Source organism: Arachis stenosperma, chromosome 3, assembly GCF_014773155.1.
Source record: "Arachis stenosperma cultivar V10309 chromosome 3, arast.V10309.gnm1.PFL2, whole genome shotgun sequence".
NCBI classification, from domain to species: Eukaryota; Viridiplantae; Streptophyta; class Magnoliopsida; order Fabales; family Fabaceae; genus Arachis; species Arachis stenosperma.
The window spans coordinates 167,325,594-167,352,667 of record NC_080379.1 but is presented as its reverse complement, the minus strand read 5'-3'; the positions used below and the strand labels follow the sequence as shown (position 1 = coordinate 167,352,667).

General features: G+C 32.8%; 2 protein-coding genes across 3 annotated transcripts; one reads left to right on the top strand and one right to left on the bottom strand.

The window, feature by feature from the left end:
- The first annotated feature begins 10,283 nt into the window (after positions 1-10,283).
- LOC130968305 (cell division control protein 2 homolog) lies at positions 10,284-18,158 on the top strand. 2 transcript variants are annotated; one of them, XM_057893499.1, is made up of 9 exons: positions 10,284-10,453; positions 10,539-10,576; positions 10,680-10,864; positions 11,482-11,602; positions 12,362-12,535; positions 12,852-13,015; positions 16,790-16,877; positions 16,959-17,012; positions 17,748-18,158. In XM_057893499.1, exons 2-9 carry the CDS (start codon positions 10,568-10,570, stop codon positions 17,835-17,837), a joined length of 885 nt encoding a protein of 294 aa, XP_057749482.1. In that variant the 5' UTR covers positions 10,284-10,453; positions 10,539-10,567; the 3' UTR covers positions 17,838-18,158. The 2 variants fall into 2 exon arrangements, with proteins under 2 accessions (XP_057749482.1, XP_057749481.1); XM_057893498.1 differs by having other exon boundaries at positions 10,339-10,576.
- Positions 18,159-20,958: 2,800 nt separating this feature from the next.
- On the bottom strand, positions 20,959-22,215 carry LOC130968306 (protein LIGHT-DEPENDENT SHORT HYPOCOTYLS 1-like). The gene has a single exon (XM_057893500.1). It carries the CDS (start codon positions 21,860-21,862, stop codon positions 21,101-21,103), a length of 762 nt encoding a protein of 253 aa, XP_057749483.1. The 5' UTR covers positions 21,863-22,215; the 3' UTR covers positions 20,959-21,100.
- Between the last annotated feature and the right edge of the window lie 4,859 nt (positions 22,216-27,074).

Here is a 27,074-nt window from a genome sequence, read left to right as displayed (position 1 = left end):
CAAGAAAACTCATCAACACTTCAAAGGCTCTCACAAACCCCCAAGAGTTCGGATGAAGTTGACTCGGAGCACAGTTCAACCAGTAAAGGACGCTGCACTCAAAACCAGTGAATGGAACCCTAACCCCCAACTCAATAAACAGACAACTGTACATATAGAAATAAGCCCAATCATCGCGACGATAGAAAACCCGGTCATTAGCCTCACAGGGAAGAATCTCTATCCTTATATCACTACCACTTCTAACCCATACATTAGAGCCTAACATGTCAACTGATTCCTTATCACAAAATTGAGAAACATATTCCTTAACCCTTGAATCAACCCAACCATACACATCATCCTTACCCATACCAGAACCTCCCCCTTCCATAGAACAAAACAGAAGAAGACTAAAAGTAAGACAGGATGAAAAGATTAAAGACTCGAAATCAACACTCACCTTTCTGGCTCATTATTCTCCAAAATGCAGAAGTTTCCAACACAAAAAGACTAAGAGAAGAAGCCTTGCTTATTACAGAATAAGAAGCAGTTAGATATGAAGCGTTACCTTTTAACCAAACCCATTAGAAAACCCACGATCAGCACTCTGCAAATCAGACGGTCATGGGTTCCTTGGAACGCGCAGCACAATCAAATCAATCATTCATGAGGGCGCGAAAAAACAGAGTAAGCATTTAATGCTGCCAAAAACGTTTCAAAACCAACACACCCCCACTAAGACGAGCTTGGGGGCTACGAGGACCATGCGCGACAAAATCGGCAACCGAGGATCCAATACTCTTGGTCCGAAAGCTCGCCTTAGTCCTGTCCACACCAAGGCTAGCTTGGGGGCTATGATACGTTACCTGTATCCTCGGTCGCCCGGCATGCTCGGCATGCAAACACCTGAGGCTGACGTCACATTAAACAAGCTCGGAACAAAAGCGGATAAGCTCGGCCTCACCCAATCAATTAAAAAGACACGTGTATCATAAAGCTCGGTCCTGTATCAGCCGTCCGAAAATCTCGGCACATGATCAGAACCGAAGCAGCATCACCCAATTGAAAACAAGAAACGTGCTCAACTGGTTTGTAGCACCAAAACCGAATATCTTAACTAATCTATAAAATAGGACTCACCCACTAACGGGTAAAAACCAACTCCTATAAAACCTAGCTAATACACTCGGCTAGGTCTCAGGTTCTATCACTCTCAGTCTCTCACTTTTTACTCTAAATTCACCTATCCCCCTCTCACTTAATTATTCTCTCTCTCTCTCTTTCCTGAGACTGTCACTAACTTGAGCGTCGGAGTATCTTTTGCAGGTATTTCCGCCGCGGTGTTTGGTCTTGGCCGACGTAAAGCTCTTCCTCTCGGCTGACGACTTGCTCGGAAGTGCTTAAGCTCGGCCTCCCAGTGTTCGGACGAATCAGTTGTATTTTTAATCTTTCTTTTTCTAAAAAAAAATTGAAGTTGATTAATTAAAATATTGTGCGTGATTCTTCTTTATTATTATGAGATTAGAAATATATGATTTTGTCATTTTGTGATGGACCAATATTTTAACCACTTACCCTTCACCAAATCCGAGTTGGTACCTAGCTAGATCAATACTTAAATATACGTGTGTGTGTGTGTGTTTTTGCTTCGTCCTAAATTGGACTCCAGATTCCATAATTGGTAAGCCGGACTTTTTTTAATGGGAAAAGAGGATAAATTGGCTTTATATGAGGATGGTCTAAGTGAAGTGGCTACTCAGTAGGCTTAGCTGTAGAATTATATGACCAACTTTACCATCATGCCCCTATGCATCAATTTTGGCTTTTATTGATGAAGACGCAATATATATGGCTTAACTTCATTTATTATTCCATGACATGCAAGATGACCAATAATTTTAATTCATTATTCAAGCAATAATATTGGGCGTCATAATATGGCTAATTTTTTTTGTATGAAAAAAATATTGGTATTTTTGTTAAAAATTGGAGTATTTAATGTAATTAGAGATGGGTGAATTTTTTTTGTGGGAAGTCAACACGTGAGGAGCGTAGTGAATACGTGGTAGCATTCTGGCCAACACGTGGCAGCATCTTAGCCAACACGTGAGGGCGTGTTAAATAATTTCTACAATACTGTAATATACTTCAAATGTCAATATTCAACTAAAATATCAATTCTCTTTTCATATTAAAAATAATTTCTATCACAATATTAATACCATCATAATTATAATAGAAAATATTTAATAACTAAAATAAATTAATAAAAAAATAAAATTTATTTTATTTAATATTTATTAATTATTAATATTAAATAAGATAAATTTTAACTATTTTTTATTTGATTTTCTTAACATTAGCATATTATAATCATATTTTACTTCACGAATTCCCTTGTTAAATAGCCTCCTCTATTGCTCCTTTTTAGATCGAGCGTCGACTTTTTTTTTTTTGTAATTTTATATACCTTTTAATTCTGAACAAGAAAATTTAAATATCACTTAATTCTATCTAACAAATAATTGTATTTTTGGTAAAAAAAACTATTATTACAGGTGATTTTGACCAGAAAAAAATGGTTTGGTTTTGAATTTTTTTATCATTGGTTCAATAAGAAATAATATTGACCCCACACTAAATGATGACGAGTAAATTCTTATAATAATTTTTAAGATTTACGAGATTATTTAATTTGATTTTTGAGATTCTAATTTTATTATATGCTATTTCAGATTAAATTTTGGGCACTATAATGATTCTTGAACTCATCTTTAGTGATGATTCAGCGATTTAGTGCTAAAATAGCAATCATGTGCCACGCTGGATCCATTTTGGTTCCTCCTTGACCCCATACCTTACTCCTACGCCATCCTCCTCTCCTTCCCCTCCCTCTTCATTCTTCTCTTCCTCTCCTTCGACCTACCTTACCCTATCTTTCGCTACCTCTCCTACGCCCTCTCATCCCTCGTCTCACGGTCCACCCCGCACAGCTGCATAGGTTCGTTGTCACTTTTTACTGATCCCATTCCATTCGAATCGGAACAGTTCCGACCGAATAAATACGATATATCTGAGACGGTGTTCTCATTTGGCACCATTTTTACATCACAAAATTTAAATTGCAACTACCAAAATTCAAATTTTTTTCTACAATTTTACGATGAGCTTGTTATGTTTGATATACAAAACTCGATATCCAAGCAACTACATTTGGCATGGTGATTCATCATGGGACCGAGTTTGGATTGAATTGGAATGACGACGTCGTTTTTGGTGCTGTTATTTTGGAAGGAGTTGGAATAATTGAAATCGAGGAAGGAATCAATTTCTGAGAAGAACATCTCCCTTGATTTCATGTCTAAGGCATCCATGAACTTTAATTGGAGCCGTAGTTTAGGTTGGAGATGAGTCAGAAGGCGTCATTATTGGAAAATTTGTCGGTGGGAAGGCCATTGTTGGCGGCATTAGTTGAGATAATAAAGCTGAAGGAGGTGGCAGAGGCCTTGACAATGGAGAGGAGGGTGGTGGAGGAGAAGAGTGCAGTAGAGAGGGAGGGAAAGAAAAGGAGGAGTGTGAGATCAAAGTGGGTCCAACCAAACACATGATAGTCATCACCGGAAATGAGATTGGGGACCACCATGGTGTCCGAAGTTCGATCTAAAAATCACTATAGTGAAATTGAAATTTCAAAAATCAAATTAAATAATTTTGTAAATTTTAGGAACTATTATGGAGATGTACTCAAATCATGACTAATATACAGTGGTACGCCAATACGAGTAAACTTGCGAAGGAAGAAGTAAACGAAACTAATCCATCATTACGTATTTGAATCTTTTAAATTTTGAATTTTCACTTTAAAAAATAAAGTGTGATTTTTTATTCTTGAATGATTTCTCTCTTATATTTTTTGTTGCTCCTACCTATAAAATAAATAAAAAAAAATCACATTTTATTTTTTAAAATAAAATTCAAAATTTAAAAGATCCAAATTTATGATCACAAACCAAATGGATCAAGAAGTTTGTACTTTGTACTGGGAACACTTTTGATGGTAAAACGCATCGGGAGCTGCGACTTAAGATCAATATATGGATGTTGCATGCGTGGTGGGTAAACCGTCACGTACCATTGAAAACCATTAGTACAACTTGGTAATAATTTGGTTTTGGGACACGTGATCCTTTGCTTTCCCATGTGATCTAATTAAACTTCTTTATTTACTTCTAACGCTAAGGGCTTAGTGAACTAGCTAGAATATATCCCATATCTCCTGCATATCCGCTAAACTATCTTTAAGTACATTTCAAGTTCAAGAAGGCCGTGTGTAGATGTGTGTTCATAATATTGCCTTTTGCCCTTTTGTCGTTTTCAAACCACTCAGACCTCATTATTGCTGTATTTATTTATGCTTTTAAATTGAATAGTATGCATATATACGTACATTGCTTATACCAATTAAATAAATTATCCTTAAAGCGGCGATTCCGTAAAACTCAAATTAATTAAAATCTTAGTATATTAGACAGAAGAATAAGCACGATAGCAACTACTAAAGAAACCTTGGCGTATTTTGAAAATAACAAATAAAGAAATGGGTACATATTAATTAGATGGTTTAGTAGTGTTTAAATTTACCTGATAAGTGGCGGTGTTAAATATTTGCCATGTATGTTTGCTTAGTCTCATGCTACCAAAAGAAACATTCTTGGTCTGATATCATCAGAAACATTGAGAGTTTCCGTCGACAATTATATCTATGTGCGCAAATTTTATATATCATAACTATACTATTCGTTTTACTTCCTTTATATATTATTGTTTCCTCCATTTTCTCCTTTCAAAAAATCCGTGAGATATATTATTAAAGAAAAAGTTTAAGAACCAATTACAATATAAATTAACTACACCGACTCTTTTTTATTTCTGATTTTAAAATCTGAAAATATTAAGATAGTAAAAAAATTTTGTTGCAACAGACCTATTTTTCAATTAATTAATTAGAGTTGACTTCACCTCTAGTTAATTTTTTTGAAATAGGTAAAAAGTTATATTTAAAAAGTTACATTTCTTTATAAAGTTATAACTATTCAAAAGTTATAATTTGTTAAAGGAAAAGTATATAGTATCAACATATTATCTGCCAATTTATTGCCAATAATGATTAGTTATTATATTTTAAACACATATATAAAGAGACACATCCAAAAAATATATCTATAAAGACACTTCTATTAAACACAGCTATAAAAAATACATTTTTATTAGACACATCCACAAAAACATTTCCATTAAACACAATTATAAATAAGAGTTGGCAGATGTTGGCAGAAATAGTGTTGATAACGTAGCGGAATTGTTTATTAAAAAATTGTAATTCATTGAATAATTATATCTTTTGAAATAAATCTTTTTATTCATGAGTACATAGATGCATGTTGCATGTATTCAATGCCTATAAATTATATTCTTTATTTTATTACTTTAGTACAATTCATCTCAATATTTTTTTATGCACAAAAAAAAATAAAAAATATTATTCTGTAAATTATTATTTAGTATAAGATTTGACTATGTAAATAGAGAAATAAATAAGTATTTTTTATTATATTTTACAGAAAATTCACTAATAATCCATTTTACATACTATAATAAATTGGTGGGGACGAATTAAATATATAAAAAAAAGTATGTAGTTTGTGTTTTATTATTCTCATATCTCAACTTTCAAGCATTTTAAGTATTAGAGCTCACAAAATCGATGGTCCTCTGTAGTCTGTAGTTTTCAACTTCCCTTCATAATTCCTAAAGCACATTGGACGCGCAATATTGCTAACATTTTTTTCCCATTTAAAACACATTGTCAAGGGACCTTAGTCACCAAACTTAATGTTTTAAGTTCAAGGAGGAAGTTGGATTATTAGCCCAATCTCATTTAGGTTTGACCCATCCTGGGAGGCCTGTCTAAAAAGGACAGTCATAGACTCATAGCATGATTAATTAATTAATAAAAACCGCGTCCAAATATATATATATATATATATATATATATATATATATATATAATTAAAAAAGAAAAAATATAAAGAGATAATAAATTTAGTATACAATATATACAATAGAAATAAAATTGAAATTATAATAAGTTTATAATTAATTTAATTAATTCTTAATAATTTTTAATTTTAAATCTTAAAAAGTAAGAATTTGGTTACGAGAGAATTACGTATTCTTCTATTTTATAGGTGTGAAAAACGTGCTGCAGTTTCTTCTTTTCCAACTATCTCTTCCATTCTCTCTATACTGACGTTGCAAAGATCACCACCGTCTGTCATCCATAACGCAATCCGATGCCGCCCAACTGTCCGAGAATGTCTGACAAAGACACCCCTTTGCGCACGTTGCGTCCGTCGCGCAACCCACTAATGCGGCAGTCGTGTAGATCTTGGCATCGGATGGGTTTCACCGTCCCAACGTCTTCATCTGGAACATACAACAGGTGGGAATGGTGCCACATGTAATTTAGAGTTCGGCGGGTTGCCTCCGGTGGATGTGGTGCATCGGATTGAATATATAAAAAAGGCGAGTGCTTTGTTTTATGGTGTTGCGGAGGTTTCTGACCAACTTGGTTTTCTCGGATTTCGCTCCCCTTACGTCTTCAAGGTATATACATTAATGGATGAATTTAGATGTTGGATGTTCAATTCAGTAGGTATGTAGATGGTTATTTTAATTCTTAATTTGATGGTTATTTTGTTTGATTCAGTTTAAGTATATACAATTAACAAATGTTGGATGGTCATTTCACTAAGTAATCGGATGATTATGTTATTAATTACGTAGACGGTTGTTTGATGATCGGTGAAAAAACTTCTAACGCCGGAAAGGTGGGATGATTGATGAGGGTAAGGTAGCAGACGATTTGGAAGGAGGGGGGAAATTAAAGGGTGTTTGGATAAATTCCTTTGGTAAATTAGGATTGGGATAGTTAATTATTGAAATAACTATTTGGATTTTTTTTTCTTGTGTTGAGCCAAATTCAAAATTCATTGTATATATTGTCAAGATTTCTCATTGTATCCTTACCAAAATTCATTAAAAAATCATAATTAAACGGAGCAATCGATTGGTTATATCATCGAATTCGTATAAATTATTTCTAAATCCATCAAATTGAAGATATGTAAAAAATAGAAAATGATATTATTTAAAAAATAAATTAAAATAAAATTAAATACTATCAAGGCGAAAATAAATAAGTTTTGAGTTTCGAAATAGAAAGTTGTTTTATGGGGCTTATCGAGGATGGCATATCGATAGGAGAGCGAATTTCGATTGATAAGGACTCATCGAGAAATATTAAAGTAATCGAAGAGATAAAGAAGTTGATAAGTGAAGCTAATTGATGGCAATTACCTACATAGTGCAAAAGAGCGTGAACGATTACTTAATGATGAGAGTTATATTTGAATTTGATTGCTTGAAAATTCTTATAAATAGGTGAAGGTTCGAAAAAAAAAGGATTGGAATCTCATATTAGAAAATACTCTTGCATATTCATATGTTCAGCGAATTCTCAAGTAAAGAAATTTCTTTTCTGTAGAGTTCCTTCCATGTCTTTTACTTTCAATTTAAATTTTTTGTATTTTTTATTTTTTATTTTTTTTACAAATTTATCTTTCCAATAAGTTTACTTTTTCGTTTTCTTTTAAGATTCAGCATTTTATTTTTTATTTTAAAAGTCTTTCAATTTTATTGAAGGCAGTTTACTACTTTATTTAAATTTAATATTATTTATTTTAATTCTAGTCATTTTACTTTTAAATTTATTTCTTTTTCTTTTGTTATTTTAATCAATTGAAAGAATTTTTTATGCACTTTTAAAAATTGATACTTATAAAGAGGAGTAAATTTCACTTTCAAAATTTAAATATTGAACCACTTCAATTTACTAAAAATCAGTAAAACAAATACTAAAACTTTTTTTTGGGAGAAAATGAAAAAAAAATTGGGTAAGCATCATCCCATTGTGGTCAAAATAAGGGGATCTCACACGATTATGTTTTGTTTTAATTTATTTTGTTTGTCTGTATTTTTTTATTATTTTCGTTGTTTAAACAACAATGAAAAATATAAAGTAAAATACTTATCTTAAATCAGATATAATAATTTGTTGGAGAAATTTACAAGACTCAAATCAAATAATATAATTAAAATTACTTTAATTTTATTTGCTTTTCTATATATTCAATCAAATTATACGTATCAGAGTCTTGTTAACCGCTTCTGAATTTTATTAATTAAATTAACAACTTCAAATTTACATCCATCAATAAAGTCATGTAAAAAATATAAAATGTTCAAACAATCTGTTACACAAATTATATCTCTCAATTCGCAATCCTAAATTAAAACAAAGCCCTTTTAAATTGCAAAAAGTTTACGTGGGATGATGGATTAAGGAGGAGAGCTACCAAAACAACCCGTAATTCAACCTCCATTAGAATTTTTAATAAAATAATTAAATCCAACAAAACTCAAATCAATAAACAAACTACTATCATAATTAACTTTAAAATTAATTATCTGTATTTTTATTTACAATATTTTATATTATTTTTAATAATAAATAATCTATAAAAAGTAGTGTGTATATACTAAAAAAATCCACCATGCAATAAATATATATATATATTATTTTACATAATTTTAATATATATTTTATATATGCGAGCATGTGATTAATTCGTTTTATTATTATATTATTATTATTATTATTATTATTATTATTATTATTATTATTATTATTATTATTTCATTTTTATGGTTGATAGACTAAATTCAACACAAAATTAGTTTAATATAATTTGATTAATTATAAAGTTGGTAAATAATCTAATTTTTTATAATGTAATTTACAAATTAAACTATAAAAGTTTAACATGTTATGTTTATATAAAAAAAATTGACCATCTATATAATATATATATTAAAATACATAATATAAATTAAAAATATATAACACAACATATATATACAAAGACACGATGTTTAATTTTTGTTCGGTAGATCGGGTATCGGACGGTTTGGGTTGGTATCTTAGTGAAGTGGGGTCTTGTCTAATCGTGAGCTCCCGGGCTGGTAAAGACAATGTTCCGAGTACTTCGTACAAGGAGTGGGGGTGTCACCTGCAAAGACACTCCAACACTCTAGTCAATAGAGTGTGCAGGCGAAAAAGAGTGAGTGATAGGTAACATACCTTGGGGGAATGGGTGTCCCTCCCCATTTATACCGTGTCAGAGGTGGGCCCTGTAAGGACAGACTCACCTCCTTTGAGACTTTCCTTGTACAACTGTCAGAGACGCGTGTCCGGATCGACGATCGAAGCGCCCCACTTCCAACCGTTGGAGTCGGGTGGTGTCTGGGTCGGACCGACCCATATTTAGTTTGGGCCAGATCGTAACAATTTTTTATGTAGATATAATATTTTTTTTTTAAAAATATACCGTTAAAAACTAAAATAAATACAAATGTAGAAAAAAAAAAAACATAATCAGTTGGGATAGATTATTCACCCCGTTTTGACCATCATCAATGAGCTCCACTCGATTTTTTTAAAAAAATATTTTAATATTTAGTTTTGTTTTAATTAATTATTATAAATAATAACTTTTATATTTTATTTAAAAAAATGTTCACATTTATTGAAATTATGAAATTTATTTTGACCACAAGAAAATTATAAAACTTATTACCTATTTTGTTAATTTTTTTTGGTAAACTTCCCCTCTTAATTAAATATACTTAATATTAATACAATTTACATTAAATATCTATTAGACATGGACATAAATACAGAATATAACACGTACATACGAGATATATGAATATTAAATTTTAAATTTTTATAAAATATATATAATATAAAATAATTTTAAAATAAATTGTAATGATATTTTGATATATTATTAATATTAAAATATAAATTTATTTTTTAATTATTTTAATATTTTATTTTAATTATATAAAATATTTAAAATATTTTTTATTTTAATAAATAATAATATATATTATTATTAAATTTATTTTAAAAAATATATGTTAAGAATAAATTTAAATAACATATATTATTGTTTAGATGTGTTCAAAATTTTTGTTTTTATTAAAACATAATGGACATGCAGACACCCCCTTAAATCGGGACGAGGGATATTTAGGCAAAAAAAAAAAATGTTCCTGCAGGTTAGATTTTAAACGAATACTCAGGCGAGACAAAATATTTTACAAAAAAAAAGAAAAGAAAAACAAAGAATTATATATTAATAAAAAGAATAATTGAAGAAAAAGGGATGACTAGGAACGAAGAGAGGAGAGAGCAGTTGTAGTCTCTCTCTGGCCAGAGAAGAGAGGGCTAAAAGACTGAAAAAGAGGCGCTGCCTGTAACCGTCGCGCCAAGCTTTCTCCACCGGTAACTAACTACCCTACACCGGATCTTCTTCTTTCTCTTCGATCCTCCTCCTTTACCTTCTTAAGCTCTCATTCTCTGCTTTCAGAACTTCGCCTTCAGCTTCCGCCTTCTTTCATGGAGCAGGTCAGTGTCGTAATGCCCTGCGTTTTGAGCTTCTCCATCATATATTAATTGCACTGATTCTCCTTATCTTCTTATGTTTTTTTTTGTTAATTTTTTTTGGCAGTACGAGAAGGTGGAGAAGATAGGTGAGGGAACATACGGTGTCGTTTACAAGGCTCGTGACCGCGTCACCAACGAGACCATCGCCTTGAAGAAGATTCGTCTCGAGCAGGAAGATGAGGGCGTTCCTAGCACCGCCATTCGAGAGATTTCCCTTTTGAAAGAAATGCAGCACAGAAACATAGTTAGGTATACATCTGCCAAGTGTTTTTTAGTAATTGGTTATCTTATCATCAATGAAGTTGATTTCCTCAACGCTAATTCAAAGGCTATAGAACATAGAGAATTGTAAGGTTAACTGGTTATCTTATCATTATTTGTTGTATTTGATACGTTGATTTTTCTGTAACTTGGAATTGAGCTGGTAGTCTGGCACATGTATAATAACAGATCTGCACAGAATACCAGTGCGAAGCATTTCAGCTATACTAAATGTGTGAAGCTGGTTGGTTGCTTTGACATGTCTTTGTAGGGATTAATAGCCGATTATTTCAGCATTTCTAAGCTCGCACTGATGATGTTGCTGATAGTTTGTTCCTGTATTGATTAAGCAATTATGTGTATTTTCCTAGGTACATTCCGGTGCTACACTTAGACAATGGTAACATTGTTTTACTATCATCACTTTTCTAATTTTGTCTGCATGTTTTTATCTTCAATTCCACCCAGTGTATGTTTATGCTTGGTGTATGTTTAATTGGTGAAGCTGTCTGATGATATTGTTGGATAGACCCTATCAATGAATTTATCTGCGTCTTTGTCTAGTTTTTTTATTGAGTTATGCCTGCTGATTGTGTGGATGGCAGGTTGCAGGATGTAGTGCACAGTGAGAAGCGATTGTATTTGGTTTTTGAGTACCTTGACTTAGATCTAAAGAAGCATATGGATTCATCCCCAGAATTCGCAAAAGATCCACGACAAGTAAAAGTGAGTGCATCAGCTTTTCTAATGGCTGTTTAATAGTTTGTTGTAACTAAAATTATAATTGAAAGAGTGAGCATGGAGCATGGAATATAATCATATATCCTGTCTTTCCATGAATCAAATGAAGCATATATAAGAGTCAATGCCATATATAATTATAGTTAGTTGCATAAGTTTAGCTTATCAAAATGCAGGTCCATATATATTTTTCTTCTCTCATCAAGCCACCATGTTCATGTTAGCTTCCCTTCCCATTCTTTGTTTGCCTGAATGTGATAGCAACAGGTTTGGCTTAGTTTACAAGAGGAGAGGTAAGTAGTTGACTGGCTGATTTTAACTGTTTAGTCCCTATGTGCTTCTAGTTGGCTGTCTGTCTGTTCTTTTTGAGCAGTTGTTCTAGTCCTAGCTGCTGCCTATAAATACTAGTGGTTAGTTAGTTTTTCAGTTTTAGTCAAATTTCTGTTAAGTCTGTTAGTTCAGGAGAGGAAGAATTCTCTCCACAGTTGGTAGTTCCAACCGTGTATTCCAATCAGGGATTGTGATTTGCAATCTCTAGTTCATCAATAAAGCCTACTGATTCTGCTAATTTCTGATCCTATCAGAATGTTTACTCAAGACCTAAATTTCCACCTTAGCATGTGTCAATATTCAATAAAAATATTATGCTTTATCATTGATTGACAAAGAGATGTGCTAAATTTGCAAAAGAGGACTGGATAATTTGGAATTTGAATTGCGTGACTGTGATGATCCTTTCTGCAGGTGTTTCTTTATCAAATTCTCTGTGGCATTGCTTACTGTCATTCACACAGAGTTCTTCATCGTGACTTGAAACCTCAGAATTTGTTGATAGACCGAAGCAGTAATGCTCTAAAGCTTGCAGATTTTGGACTGGCCAGGGCATTTGGAATTCCTGTTAGGACTTTTACACATGAGGTTTGTGTGCCAACTTATGTTGGCTTCTTATCATTCATGGAAGATAATAAAATTTTGGAATTTATGGGCCTTGGTACAGGAAAGAAATGTGTAAAGTTGAATCTTTTGGAAGTCCGGACATAATTGAAAAACTTACTTTGTATAATGATAAAACAGAACCACAGATCTCTTAGACACCTTTGGTACTTTTTGTTATTTATACACTTCTGATCCAGAATTATGAGCTGGATGGCCTTTCTTAAAACTAAAAACTAAATAAACAATTACTGAGAAGATGATAGGAACTTGTGTGAGGATGTTTGGCGGTTGCTTGTAGGTGGTGACACTCTGGTATAGAGCTCCAGAAATTTTGCTTGGATCTCATCATTATTCTACTCCAGTGGATGTTTGGTCAGTGGGATGTATCTTCGCAGAGATGGTAAACCAGCGACCTCTGTTCCCTGGGGACTCTGAAATTGATGAATTATTTAAAATATTCAGGTTAGTGTTGAATGACTTTTTTGATGTATGAACTTAGATATTTGAATATCTGAGTATCCATGAAGGGAATAAAATAATAGAATTTTGCCTTTTTAGATGAAATTGGCAGGATGTATGACATATTTATGTCATAACTCATAAGGCTACTGTTGTTATCCATATGTCTGTCCTACATTTTTCGACATCTGATTTTTAGTTTTCCTTATGCTTACCATTCTTGCATAGTTTGCTTTACTTCAAAGTTTGAACTGGACCATCAATTTACCGTCTGGAATGTAGTGTCAAAAATATGTTCATAGCTATTCCTCCCCATGATTTATTGAAGTTCCTTTAAATTCCTTATTCATTTCTGTAAAAAGTCAAGTCAACCAAATATCCATGCGTGAAGCTTTATAATATAGAGATCTTTGTAGGTATTGCAATCAGTATGATGCAACGGATGTATGCTTGTTGCAATAAATAAAAATAAACAATACAACAACAACAACAACAACAAAGCCTTGTCCCACTAAGTTGGGTCGGCTACATGAATCAAACGATGCCATTGTGCTCTGTCATGTATCATGTCTACAGAGAGACCGTTTACATGTAGATCTCGTTTGACCACCTCATGGATAGTCTTCTTAGGTCTTCCTCTACCTTTCGCCCTTTGTCCATCTTCCATTTCATCCACCCTCTTGACTGGATGTTCTATCGGTCTTCTTCTCACATGTCCAAACCACTTGAGACGCGATTCAACCATCTTTTTCACAATGGGTGCTACTCCAACTCTCTCCCTTATATCTTCATTCCTTATTTTATCCAATCGCGTATGACCACTCATCCATCTCAACATCTTCATCTCTGTCACACTCAGCTTATGTTCGTGCTCCCCTTTAGCCGCCCAACACTCCGTACCATACAGCATAGCCGGTCTTATAGCGGTACGATAGAATTTACCTTTAAGTTTTAAAGGCACTTTTTTGTCGCATATAAAACCAGATGCACTCCGCCATTTTGACCAACCTGCTTGGATCCTATGATTTACATCCTGTTCAATCTCTCCATTATCCTGTATGATGCACCCAAGATACTTAAAACTTTTAACTTTTTCTAGGATGTTTTCTCCAATCTTCACCTCTATATTGGGGTTTTTCCTTCTCAAACTGAACTTACATTCCATATATTCCGTCTTGCTACGGCTTATGCGCAGACCATACACTTCTAAAACTTCTCTCCATAACTCCAACTTCTTATTTAGATCTTCCCTTGACTCTCCCATAAGGACGATATCATCGGCAAAAAGCATACACCATAGCACAGGCTCTTGGATGTGCTCTGTGAGTACTTCCAAGACTAATGTGAAAAGGTATGGGCTCAAGGATGATCCATGGTGTAATCCTATACCAATAGGGAATTCTTCCGTCACACCACCTTGAGTCTTCACACTAGTTGTGGCCCCATCATACATGTCTTTAATTGCCCGAATATATGCGATCCTTACTCTCCTCTTTTCTAAAACCTTCCATAAGACCTCCCTTGATACCCTATCATACGCTTTTTCTAAATCAATAAACACTATATGTAGGTCCCTTTTACTACTACGATACCTCTCCATCATCCTTCTTAATAGGTATATTGCTTCAGTGGTAGATCTTCCTGGCATAAATCCAAATTGATTCTCTGTTACTTGTGTCTCTTTTCTCAACCTCCGTTCTATCACCCTTTCCCATAACTTCATAGTATGACTCATAAGCTTAATTCCTCTATTGTTTTCGCAACTTTGTATATCTCCTTTATTCTTGTAGATAGGTACCAATGTGCTCTTTCTCCATTCATCAGGCATCTTCTTTGACCTTAAAATCTCATTAAAAAGCTTGGTTAACCAGTTGATGCCTTTTTCTCCAAGACTTTTCCAAACCTTTTTCTCCAAGACTTTTCCAAACCTCAATCGGGATATTATCAGGTCCTACTGTCCTGCCATTTTTCATCTGCTTTAAAGCCTCTTTTACCTCGAAGTCTCGAATCCTTCGATAGTATTCAAAGTTTTGATCTTCTTCCCTTGTGCATAATCGACCAAGGCTCGGAAGAGTCTTCTGTCCCTCATTAAATAACTCGTAGAAGTAACTCTTCCACCTTTCATTAATCTTCTCCTTTTGAGCCAACACCTCTCCATCCTTATCCTTTATGCACTTAACCTGATCCAAATCTCTCGTTCTTCTTTCCTGACTCTTTGCGATTCTATATATACCTTTTTCTCTTTCTTTTGTGCCCAAAGACTGGTAGAGACCCTCATATGCTCTTGTTTTTGCTTCACTTACAGCCAATTTTGTCTCTTTCTTAGCCGCCTTATATTTTTCCCAATTATCTGCATTGCGGCATAAAGACCACTTTTTAAAGCATTCCCTTTTTATCTTTATCTTTTCTTGTATACTCGCATTCCACCACCAGGACTCTTTGTCTCTTGGTCCGATTCCTTTAGATTCATCAAAACTTTCGTTTGCTGTTCTTCTAATAACTTCTGCCATCTCCCTCCACATCTCTTCCGTGCTTCCGTTCCCATCCCACTTTGCCTCTTCTCCTACCCGTCTTAGGAAGTTTCTTTGTTCCTCACCTTTCATCCGCTACCACCTTGTCCTTGGGTTCTTCGTATAATGTCTTTTCCTCAACTTTTACTCAACGCGAAAATCCATGACGAGCACCCTATGTTGTGTTGTCAAACTCTCTCCCGGAATAATTTTACAATTAATGCAAAATTTTCGGTCGACTCTCCTCAACAAGAAGAAGTCGATTTGAGAGCTTGTCATACCACTCTTATAGGTTATAAGATGTTCGTCTCTCTTTTTAAAACATGTATTTGCGATGAGAAGATCAAAGGTTGAAGAAAAGTCCAAAATAGTTTTACCCTCGGCGTTGATCACCCCGAAACCATGGCCTCCGTGAATACTCCCATATCTAGTCACTTCTCTCCCAACATGGCCATTTAAATCTCCTCCTAAGAAAATCTTATCTCCCAAAGGTATGCCTTGAACCAAACTCTCTAGATCCTCCCAAAACCTTATCTTGTGTTGTTCGTCCGAACCCACTTGCGGTGCATAGGCGCTAATCACATGGAAAGCACTTCCCTCCACCACAAGTTTGATAGAGATGATCCGATCTCCCACTCTCTTGACATCCACTACGTCCCTCTTCCACTGCTTGTCCACAATTATTCCAACCCCATTCCTATTCTTCACATTTCCTGTATACCAAAGTTTGAAACCAGAAGTATCCAACTCCCTAGCCTTTGCACCAACCCATTTCGTTTCTTGTAGGCACATAATGTTAATCTTCCTCCTTGTCATGGTGTCCACCACCTCCATGGACTTTCCTGTTAGAGTGCCTATGTTCCATGTTCCAAATCTCAACATTTTGTCGCTTCGACCTTTACCTTTTACTTTGTGAACTAGCTTATTTACCCTCGTCCGTTCACGAAAACGCGAGAACCCTTGCTCATTTAACGCTACATCCGGGCACCGATGCAGCGGCTCTTGCTTTGACACCGTACTCGAGCCATACGACGCGTTGCTTCCGGGCAACGACCTAGCTTTAACGCAATAATGTCTTTGATTCATGTCATGGGGGTTCGGCTATATTTTTATGTTGGTTGCCGAAGACCTAACACAACCCTCCTCCTTTATCCGGGGTTGGGACCGGCTATGTACCGCAAGTGTAACATAGGCGGAGTTAAATAAAAATAAACAATGCTACATATTATATATGCTTATGTTTTTACATCTTGTTTGGTACATGAAGAATCTTGGGCACACCAAATGAAGATACGTGGCCTGGAGTAACTTCGTTGCCTGATTTTAAATCAGCCTTTCCCAAGTGGGCACCTAAGGTAATTAAGTGGGACTTTGTCTTTGGCTTGAATCAACTATGTTGGGTTGTCACTGCTTAAGAATTATCTTATAATTTGCAGGACCTTGCAGCTGTGGTTCCAACTCTTGAGCCGGCTGGGCTTGATCTTCTTTCTGTAAGCACAACATCGCATGTTTGCATTTAGTATATATTATAGAAATGTAATAATCATCAGTTTACTGTGGTGATAAAATGAAATCAAAGGTTATATGCTATCCATCATTAATGAGTAGAAATTCCTTTCTGTTAAGAAATAAGCATAAAAGAAAAATACATCTCAATGCAGTAAATAGAAAGCTAAATATTAGATCTCACAAGGTTATAGATCAGAAATATTTGGTGCAATACTGATTGAACACAAATTTGGTGTGCTTAAATCATCATACACAAATATTCCTTGTCTCAGCTGTTTATAAGGAATTTTGATAGTCATAATTGATAATTCTTTGAATTTATAATGTTCAATGTTTCACAAAATAGGGGAACAGGGAGATACATTGCTAACCTTTTTCTATTATCGAACTGGTGAATGACCCTTGAATGCCAGCTTGCTTTTCCTAAAGATAGTTGTTCCGTTGTCAGTTTTTAACCTGTATGGTGGTGGGATTATTTGGTGACGATTTCCAGAATTTGACATATCATATAATGAAAGGATCCCATTATATTTTTGAAGTTACTTCATCCAATGACATTTGAATTTCGTTCATCCATATTATTGTTTAAATACTCATACAAATTCTTATTGGCTTTATGAGTTTTCTTTATTGTAGATATTATAGACGGAAGATTTATGTTCTTCCTCAATTATTATTGTTGATTTCTCTGATTCTTGCATTAACGTGTACTCCAGAGTATGCTTCGCTTGGATCCCAGCAAAAGAATTACTGCCAGGAGCGCTCTTGAGCATGAATACTTCAAAGACATTAAATTAGTGCCCTGATCTCTTATCTTAACCGCACAAGTGTCTATAGTAATGTGTGTAGCTTTTATGGGTTTTGACTGTCAGAAAATTGTGTACTATCCTTGTTTTCTTTAATGCTTTCGACCAAGCAATATTTCATTTATTTGTTTTTACAGATATACTTGTAGATTAGGATTGGGTGTGATTATGTTATTATCTATTACCCGTTTCATGTTTTATTTCTCAGTGCAATGCACCAGGCAAATTCGGTTTGCTTGGAGTGTTATATACAGTACTGAATGCTTCTTGTAGAGCAAATGGATATTCCTACTGGCGTGGAGCATGTAAATTTGACATGTATACTCCTGTTAGATGCTCTTCTCTGCACTCTCAATTTGCCGATGAACCATATAGTGAACGGATGCATGAGTTTTTTTAATCATATTATTACTAGGAAAATAATATTATCCTCCTGTTTTGATAATCTCATTTTTTTTTAATAAATTCATGCAAACATACAATAAAAAAAATGATGTGCAGAGTGGTTTTATAAAAAATAAGTGACTATTGATGATGATGATGATGATTATTATTATTATTATTATTATTATTATTATTATTTGTGTGTGGTGATCGTGGTAATTATAATTCATCTATTAATAGTTTTCAAATTGAAACTAAGTTTTACATTCTGAACTATTCCACAAAGAATTCCTTTGGATATTCCACAAAGGGGGGGCCCTTTCCCCTTTTTTCTCTCCCCGGTTTCTCCTCTGTAAGTGAGAGATAAAGAGAGAAATGGTGGTACGGTAAACTATCAGTAGGGTTTGTTAAATGGAAGAATTTCTATTTATTATAGAGAGGGTTTAAATTGTTGAAGCATTTAACAAGAAATTGAAATTAACTTGTCTTCTTAAGTTGTGGTGTTACAGTTGCAAATGTTAACTTTATCACTTTCAGAAACACTGGTTGCAGTAGTTAACAATGATAAGTATAAAGGTTGAAAAGTGCTTTAATTCGTCTACTGTTAATAGATTCATTATTCATTAACATAGGCTTGGCAACAACCAATATTCGCTTCTCAACAAGAGCGTATCCTACAAAAAGGATATCAAATATTTGTAGTATGCTTACTTTATCCTCTAATCATGCACTTTATATTTTATCAAGTGGATGTTTTACTGGCTAACGTTGAGCAATGGGTCAAGTCACTCTTGATCGGATCAAGATCCGCTAGTAACAAAACTGAAGATGATCTATTTTGTATGTTAGATAATATTTAAGGAGGGAGTAGCTTTTCTTAAACTAAATAGTCATTAGAAGTGGCTTTAAATAGGCTCTTGCGTAATCTTAGGAGAGAGTTGCAGTTAATATATATCACTTCATACAACAGTAACACATGTTGCCCTAGGAACTTCACACCAGCTTTTCCATGATGCAGCGGAATCTTTTTAAGTTGTTAGTGGGGGTCATTCAATTCAAGTTTTGATTAGATTCTGCTGCGCATAAATAGCATAAACTAAAGGGACAGACACAGGAGTAGTCTATTAATCAGATATATCTCTCTCTCCCCCACCAATTTCAACACATATGGGAATGGGACCGATTCTCTAACACCACACATACTACAAATTAAACTTGCCTCTTGTTCTTCTTGATTGCTAAATGCTATCCATCCATGAACATAACAAAATGGGGGAATTTTAAGACTTTCCCATCGTTCTTTATATGTCGCATTTTAACTGGCTACAAAACCATCACGTGTGTATTCATCATTTCAAGATACTAATAAGCCCATTAATATTTTTAGAAAAGTGCTCCTCTTATTTATATAAAAAAGTATAGGTAGACAATATAAATATTAAATAATGTAAATAATAAATATGTCGAATGTTCAATTTAATAGGTATGCAGATGATTATGTATATTATTTTTAATTGGATGGTTATTTCTTTTGATTTGATTTACTCATACATAATTAACAATGGCTGGATGTTCAATTCACTAGGTTTGCAGATGATTATCTTAATATTAAAGTTTAGAAGATAATTTGGAGGTGGAGTAATTTTTTACTTTATTTTGTCAATTCTATAATCTATTATTCATATTGTTTACAAAAGTCATTGTCTACCTAATAAAATTTATATATAAATTTTTAAAATATTATTTGTATATCAAAATCACCTACTAAAATAATCTATTATATATATATATATATATATATATATATATATATTTTAATTTATTTTTTATGTATACTTTATATTTTAATATTTATTTTATATTAGTGACTAATTTTTGTATACACCTAACATAAATTTTTCGTATGCACCTATCACTTTTATTTAACTAATTTGAAGATAAGTGTAAATTTTAAACAATTTGAAAACTATAGTAAAATAACTGGATCCACATTTAATTAAAATTTTCTATTAAGAAAAAGGAGAATGGGAATAAGCAAAACAAAATACTATTAGATTCACATTTATTCAATGATAATAATTATTTTAAAAGATACTTATGAGTAGAAAAGTTTAGGGCCATCAATTTTTGTGTTTTTTTGGCATGCACTTAACTATAAAAAAAAATGAGTGATTTCTCATATAATCTCATACCATTAAAAATATTATTAATGGTCAATTGATGGTTACAAAATACCAAATTTGCTACCCTCTAGCATTCCTCAATTTTAAAATTGCATTTAACCACATCCAATAAAATATGTTTCACGTATATTTGTTTATAAATCCTATCCATTTTATATGTATGCATCTAAACATGGGGTATTAGATATGTGTCGCTGGAATAAATCCTTACCGTATAGATCAAGTCTAAAGAACGAAGAATTCACTGTTAATTTGACAATTGACTGATAATAATGACCACATTTAGTGCACCCATGACTTTTGATGAGCCCTACGCATTACTTTCGCAATAGCATAACCTGATGAATAATGCAACCGAAATCATTCATCACTTTAATTTGCCTCCTTCCTCATGAAGATATACTTGAAATGTGTTAAAAATGATAAAGAAAATACTTAATTCAGAAAACTACTACTTTCCTACTATTAATTTATAAATGAATATTAAAGTTGCATGTTCATGTAACATAGTATCTCATCATCCAACATAATCACAAGCTCACTCGATGAACACATGCACAATAGTTATATTTGATAAATTCTTGACAAATGATACATATCACCATGGATTATTACAATATGTTTTTGTTGAGTCATGAATCTCTCCATTAATAATCAAACATTCAAAGTTCAAACTCACACACTAAAACTAATGAACTAGGATAAGAAATATGAAAGAGGAGGAGCTGTCCCATCCGAACTTGACAAGTGATGAAAAACTCCATCATCACCATTAATATGATACCCTGATGAATGATGCACCCCACTAGAACTCACATCATCATGAACATAATGACCATGGTTATTATTAGTGTTGTTGTTGTTATCTTCCATCATCATCATCATCGACCCATTCTGATTCTGATTCTGATTCTGGCTGTGATTACTATTCTTTCTACGTTTCTTCTTCTCATAAGCAATACCTCTAGCCTTGGCTTGCACATCCCGAACTTCACGGAGGTAAAGCCTGACGGCGCGTGCACCGAAAGGGTTCATCTCAGGGTTTCCTCCGTTTTCTTCAAACGCCGCACGCAGCCGCCCAATCAGTGCATCAAGGCTTCCCCATGCTTGCTTCAACGGACACGGGCATGGCCCCGGAGGCTGAGAGTTCCCAAAGTACGCACACGTGTCGCTGTGCACCTTCGTCTTCCCAAACTGGTCCAAGTACCGCAGGAATTCCAGCACGTGCGCGCCGCTGCACCGGGACAGTGTTAACGGTGGACGGTGGTTCTTCAGATACTGCCCGAACGTGTTCCAGTCACGCCTCTTTTGAGACTCGTACCTGCTAAGAGGGACGGAGACTTGTTGCCCGTGTTCTGGTTGCGTAAACGGGTGGTGGTTCCTGGTGTCGGCGCCAGAGGAGTTGTGGTAGCCGGAGATTGCGGCGGAAGCGGCTGCTGCGGCCACTGCGGCAGACATGTTATTAACAAGTACTCAGTATTCAATACTAATTGTGTTTGTTATAATAAATTGGGTTGGGACCTTGGAACATAAATATGTACAAGATAGTTTGCTGTTGAGTACTGTTTTTCAGGTGGGTTTGGTTGGGATTTGTCTAAAGCTATAAGTAGCTGGATTGGAAGTCGGTGATTTTGAAGTAGAGTTAGGAGTTTGGTGTAATTTGGATCATGACATGGGGGGATGGATCCATCAAATTAAAGATGAAGTTGGTTGAAATTTCTTGGTCTTGTTAACCAGGGCTTCACTCAATCTAGCTATATAGTAGTGCAAGACAGAACAGAATTGATGACAAGTAATAATGTATAGCCGTATTTAGAGAAAGAGAAGGGCATGGAGAGTGATAAAATTGTGAAAAAATAGGAAAAGAAAAGAAAAAATGGAAAAAACTTGATGAATTGAATTGAATTGAATTATGAAGATAAAATTAAATATATATAAAACATTGTTTACAAAAAATAAAAATAAAATAAGATAAAATAAAATAATAAAGATTAAAATTATAATTGAATTTATATATTTTGTTAGGTTGAATTTGTGAATTATAAAATTTTTTTTATTATTTTTATAGATTAAAATGGGAGAGTAGTTTAATAGAGAATTTAGAGAAGAAATTTGGCAAAGATTTACAAGATTGGAATTTGAGGCTGAGGATTATGAGGGTAATAGTAGGGTAGGCAAGTTTTGTAGGTATAGGTGTAGGGAGACAAAAGAGGGGTCCATGCATTAGGGGGAGCAAGTGATAGCTGTTTGAATATCACTTCAACAAACGTCATCTCAATATCATTCATCACCATCACCCTTCTTTTTTTTATTCATCCTTCTTCCTCAATGATTTTAAACAATAATAATAATAATAATAAGTGGAGGAAAGAAACAAAAGTAGGGGAACTTTCTCTGTCCTACTACATACCTCTTTTAGTAAAGAAAATTGAGTATCATTTAGAAATTTGGACAAAATCAAGTAATGCTGAATTAGGAGTAGTTTTAAGGCTAACGAAATTGTAATAGTAATGCTCCTTGTTTTAAGAAATAATCTAAGATTAGTTTAGAGTATAGAAGAGGGGTGACATGCTGGTTATGGTTGGAAACAATGAGGAATGAGGAGTGAGGAAGGAACAAGGAAGATGGGCTTGGACTTGTACCGGGGATTCGGCGCCGCAATAGTTTCCAAGTTTCAAACTCTATGGTCTTCTCTCTCACCGTATGAAAAGGGTGGGTTTTCCATGCAGTCCAAAAAAGGTCTTCATCATTTGGGGTCTAATCGTGACAAGAACGATGATACTTAATTATTGAGATGAAATAGATTCAATTATTCAAATCTCCTATCCCCTTCCCTTGCATGAAGAAAAATATGACCACTCAATATAACTACGACTCAAATTTACATTTTATAAAAAAGTTTGTAAAAATTTATAATTAAACCCTTACTAGTGATTAGTTTAAAAAGAATATAATAATTCTATAATATTTATTTTTAGAAAAATACTACACACAAATTTTTTGTGAATCAAGTCTAACTAAATTTTTTAATAAAGTTTAGATAAATGGATGAGTAAGAATGATGAAAATAATTTTTATTAATATTAGACTAACTTAATTATATTTGGTTTATAAAAAGATGTGCACGTATATTATTATTCTTATTTTTAAAATATTTTATGTCATCATATATTAAATATACAAATAAATATTTAAAAATAATATTTTAAAAAAATAGTTAAAATATATTTAATTAAAAAAATTAATATAAAGATTAAATTATAAATTTATATACTATAAAAATTTAATTAAAATTTTAATAAAATTATATAAAATAAAAACAAGTAGCCTATATTATTATATTTGTGTGCTTTGGACTGGTGTACACTTGGTATAGGTTAAAGCTAGTGACATTATGGTATTATACCGCAATCCAAAACAAGCTTTTTCATAATTTTTGTTTAACCCATTTTAGACAGGCCGAAACGGACCTATTCTTTATATACATTTGGAAATAGTATTTTTTTATAGATAAGACTCAAACTCACACACGCTACACAACTCACACAGGCTAAACCTCTTAACAGAAAAAAAAAAATTGGAAATTAGGCTGACTCCAGTTGTGGTAACAAGACTTTGTTCAAATCTAGTTACCTAATTCTTATTGGGCTTCAAGAAAGACATGCCTAGCTACAATTGTTTCTGTACCATATGATTAAACGTCCAATCATATAATTATTGGTAAAGGCTCCTTTTTAAATGGGCTTATATAAATAGTATTCTTTTTAAAATACTAAAACATTTTAAAAACTTCTGACAAAAAACCAAAATAATTAATAAAAAAGAGAGATCCTAGGAGCATCAACTTTTATTGTTTTTATTATTGTTTGACAAATACAAACACTAAATTATTTTTAATAAATAAATTTTATTTATTTGAGTATAAATTTTAAAAAATATAAATATAAATTATATATTTTTATATATAAAACAACACTAAATATTTATTAGTCATGTAGTATTATTCAATAAAAAACAAAAAAAATTAAAGGGATTGAATGTCTTTGACATAATACGACGAAATAGACACACAAAAATAGTACGAAGAAGAAACCAATGGCTGCACAATTTTTTTATGACCAGTTTGAAATGAGGCCATCAGATTTAGAGGTTTTTTTAGTACAATTTTATAATGGTTCTAGAAATTTATATAATTATCTAAACTAGTTTTTGAGATCGAAATTTTTTTATAATAGTCTTTCAGATAGAACTTCGAAAACTAAAATAATTCTTGTGTTATTTCTGGTGTTGAATTAGCTGTCGAAATGTTGACGTAGTCATCTTTTATCACGTTGGAGACAGTTTCAATAAATACGCGTTACGTAAACTCATTCCAATTTAGATTCAATTTCTGATCCCTCTCCCAATTTATAACCCTAATTTCATTGTGCAGTGTGCTTTTCCTGTGTTTTTCTTCTTCATCTTCTCCATTCTCTTTTTTTTCCTTGATTTTGATAGTTTTAATGATTCTCTAAAGCCAACCAATTGTACTTTCTTTAATTGCTCTTCAAGTGTGCCAGCTACTACGAAAAACTAGATCAGTTATCTTGTCCGACTCATTATTTTAGATAATGACTATATCATTGAGTCCGACATTATATTCTGCATAAAATTAATTCGTCATGTCTTGCCATTTTCAATATGTAGTAAAATATGGTAGAAACCTATATATTTGATATGGTCGACAAAAACTTTTAAGAATGGATTATTTCTTGGTTGCAACGTCTCCAACAAGGGGACTGAACTCTATAAATTCATTTTTTTAACCGTCACAGGTCACAAACTTGAACTAAACACCATTAGTTTGCCTTCTTTTAAATTGGCTTTTAAATAAATCTTTATCTTTTCTTTATAGTTACAAAAAATGTTATTCTATTTTTATTTGGATAGACTAATTTAAGCAAGTTGGATATTTCCAAAAAATACTTATCTTGTGTATAGGTATGTATAAATATTTCTATTTTGATAGTTTTATAAATTTATGGGACAAGTTGATATGATGAAGAAAAAAAAAGAGATGATGAAGATGAACATAGGAGAAGCACTCGGCACAATGAGATAAGGGTTATAAATTGGGTGAGAGATCAAATTAGGTCCAAATTGGAATGAATCTACGTCACTTAGCCATTAAAACCGTTCAACGTGGTAATAGATGGCTACATCAGCACTTTGAAAGCTGACTCAACACCGAAAATGACACAGGAACTATTATGGTGTCTGGTGTTCTATGACCACTACAGAAAAATTTGGATCTTAAAGATTATTTTAGGTAATTGCGTGAATTTCATGAATCATTATAGGAATTTACTCAAGGTTCCTCTATTGCGTCTAAGTTTCCTCCGTCACGACACCTCCTAACTCGATCATCAGTTCATCACGGATCCTCCAAACCCAACTCACCGAGAGAGAGTGGATTGGAGGCTGGAAAGAGGCAGACACCTGTGACGGTGGTAAAGGGTGGCGGTGACAGTAAATGATGGTGTTAGTGGAGAGATGAAAGAATGTTATGACTCTGATCATTTGATGAAAATAGCGATAAAACTGAAAAAAATATTTCCTAACTTAAAATTAGGTAAGGATGTAATTGAAATTTAATTATTTTAAATGTTTAAAAAAAGGTTCAAATTAAAATATTAGAAATATTTTAAAATTAAAAAAATGTTATCAACAAAAATTAACAAATTGGAGGTCGGACTTAAATTGATCCCTAAAATTACAATGGACTCAATTTGATTCCCAAAATTTACATAGTAATTCATGTTAGTTCCTGAGCTGATTTCTGTGATCGACATGTTGATTTTCCACGTTAACTTGCTAAGACTTAGACTTCTCACCTAGATTTATACGACTGAGATGTATTAGACCTCCTAAAACTTAATTGGCTCTTCAATATCCTCATGAAGACGACAGTGACAAGTTCAATTTGAAAATTTTGGGTTCTTGGCTTGATACATGGAAATTGGGCGAGAAATCTAAATCATAAGTTAATGTATAAAATAAGCACGTCATTAACATAGATTAACTCAAGGGCTAATGTGAGTTACAATAATAAATTTTAGGATTTAATTTGAGTCCATTAAAATTTTAAGAATCAAATTAAATTCGATTTCAAATTTCAGAGATCAAATTGAGTATTAAGTATTAACTAATAAAAAAATGAACTTTACCAAAAATATAGTTAAAACTTAAAAGAAACATGTATGAAGATTTTAGAAAAATATTATAAATATATTTTTTTACATCTTTTTTATATATTTTTATGAGAAATGTTAAAGAGCCAGCAGAATTTATTAAATTACTGGAAAAAAATTGAGTTAGTGGCTAAAAATGATAACAAAAAATAATAAATTCTGATAAAATAATTGTAAACAAAAAAATATACATAGAAAATAATAAAAATTCCGTTTTTCAAGATTCTGATTAAATTTTAACCATAGAAGTTAAATTTTTATAACACTAATACTAACCATGGAAAGCTTTCAAGTATATCAATACATCATTGTTTCAGTAAATTTTAACTGTTAATTATAATTATATATATTATTAACTACATATATATTATATTTTTTATAATTAAGATTAAATACGAGTATATCATACACTTAAAAATTGTTCAACAATTATAATACAT

Coding starts and splice junctions, on each gene's coding strand:
- LOC130968306 (XM_057893500.1), bottom strand. CDS start 21,862: ATGTCTGCCGCAGTGGCCGCAGCAGCCGCTTCCGCCGCAATCTCCGGC.
- LOC130968305 (XM_057893499.1), top strand. Junction 10,865..11,481: donor CAGCACAGAAACATAGTTAG/GTATACATCTGC, acceptor TGTGGATGGCAG/GTTGCAGGATGTAGTGCACA. Junction 13,016..16,789: donor GAATTATTTAAAATATTCAG/GTTAGTGTTGAA, acceptor TGGTACATGAAG/AATCTTGGGCACACCAAATG.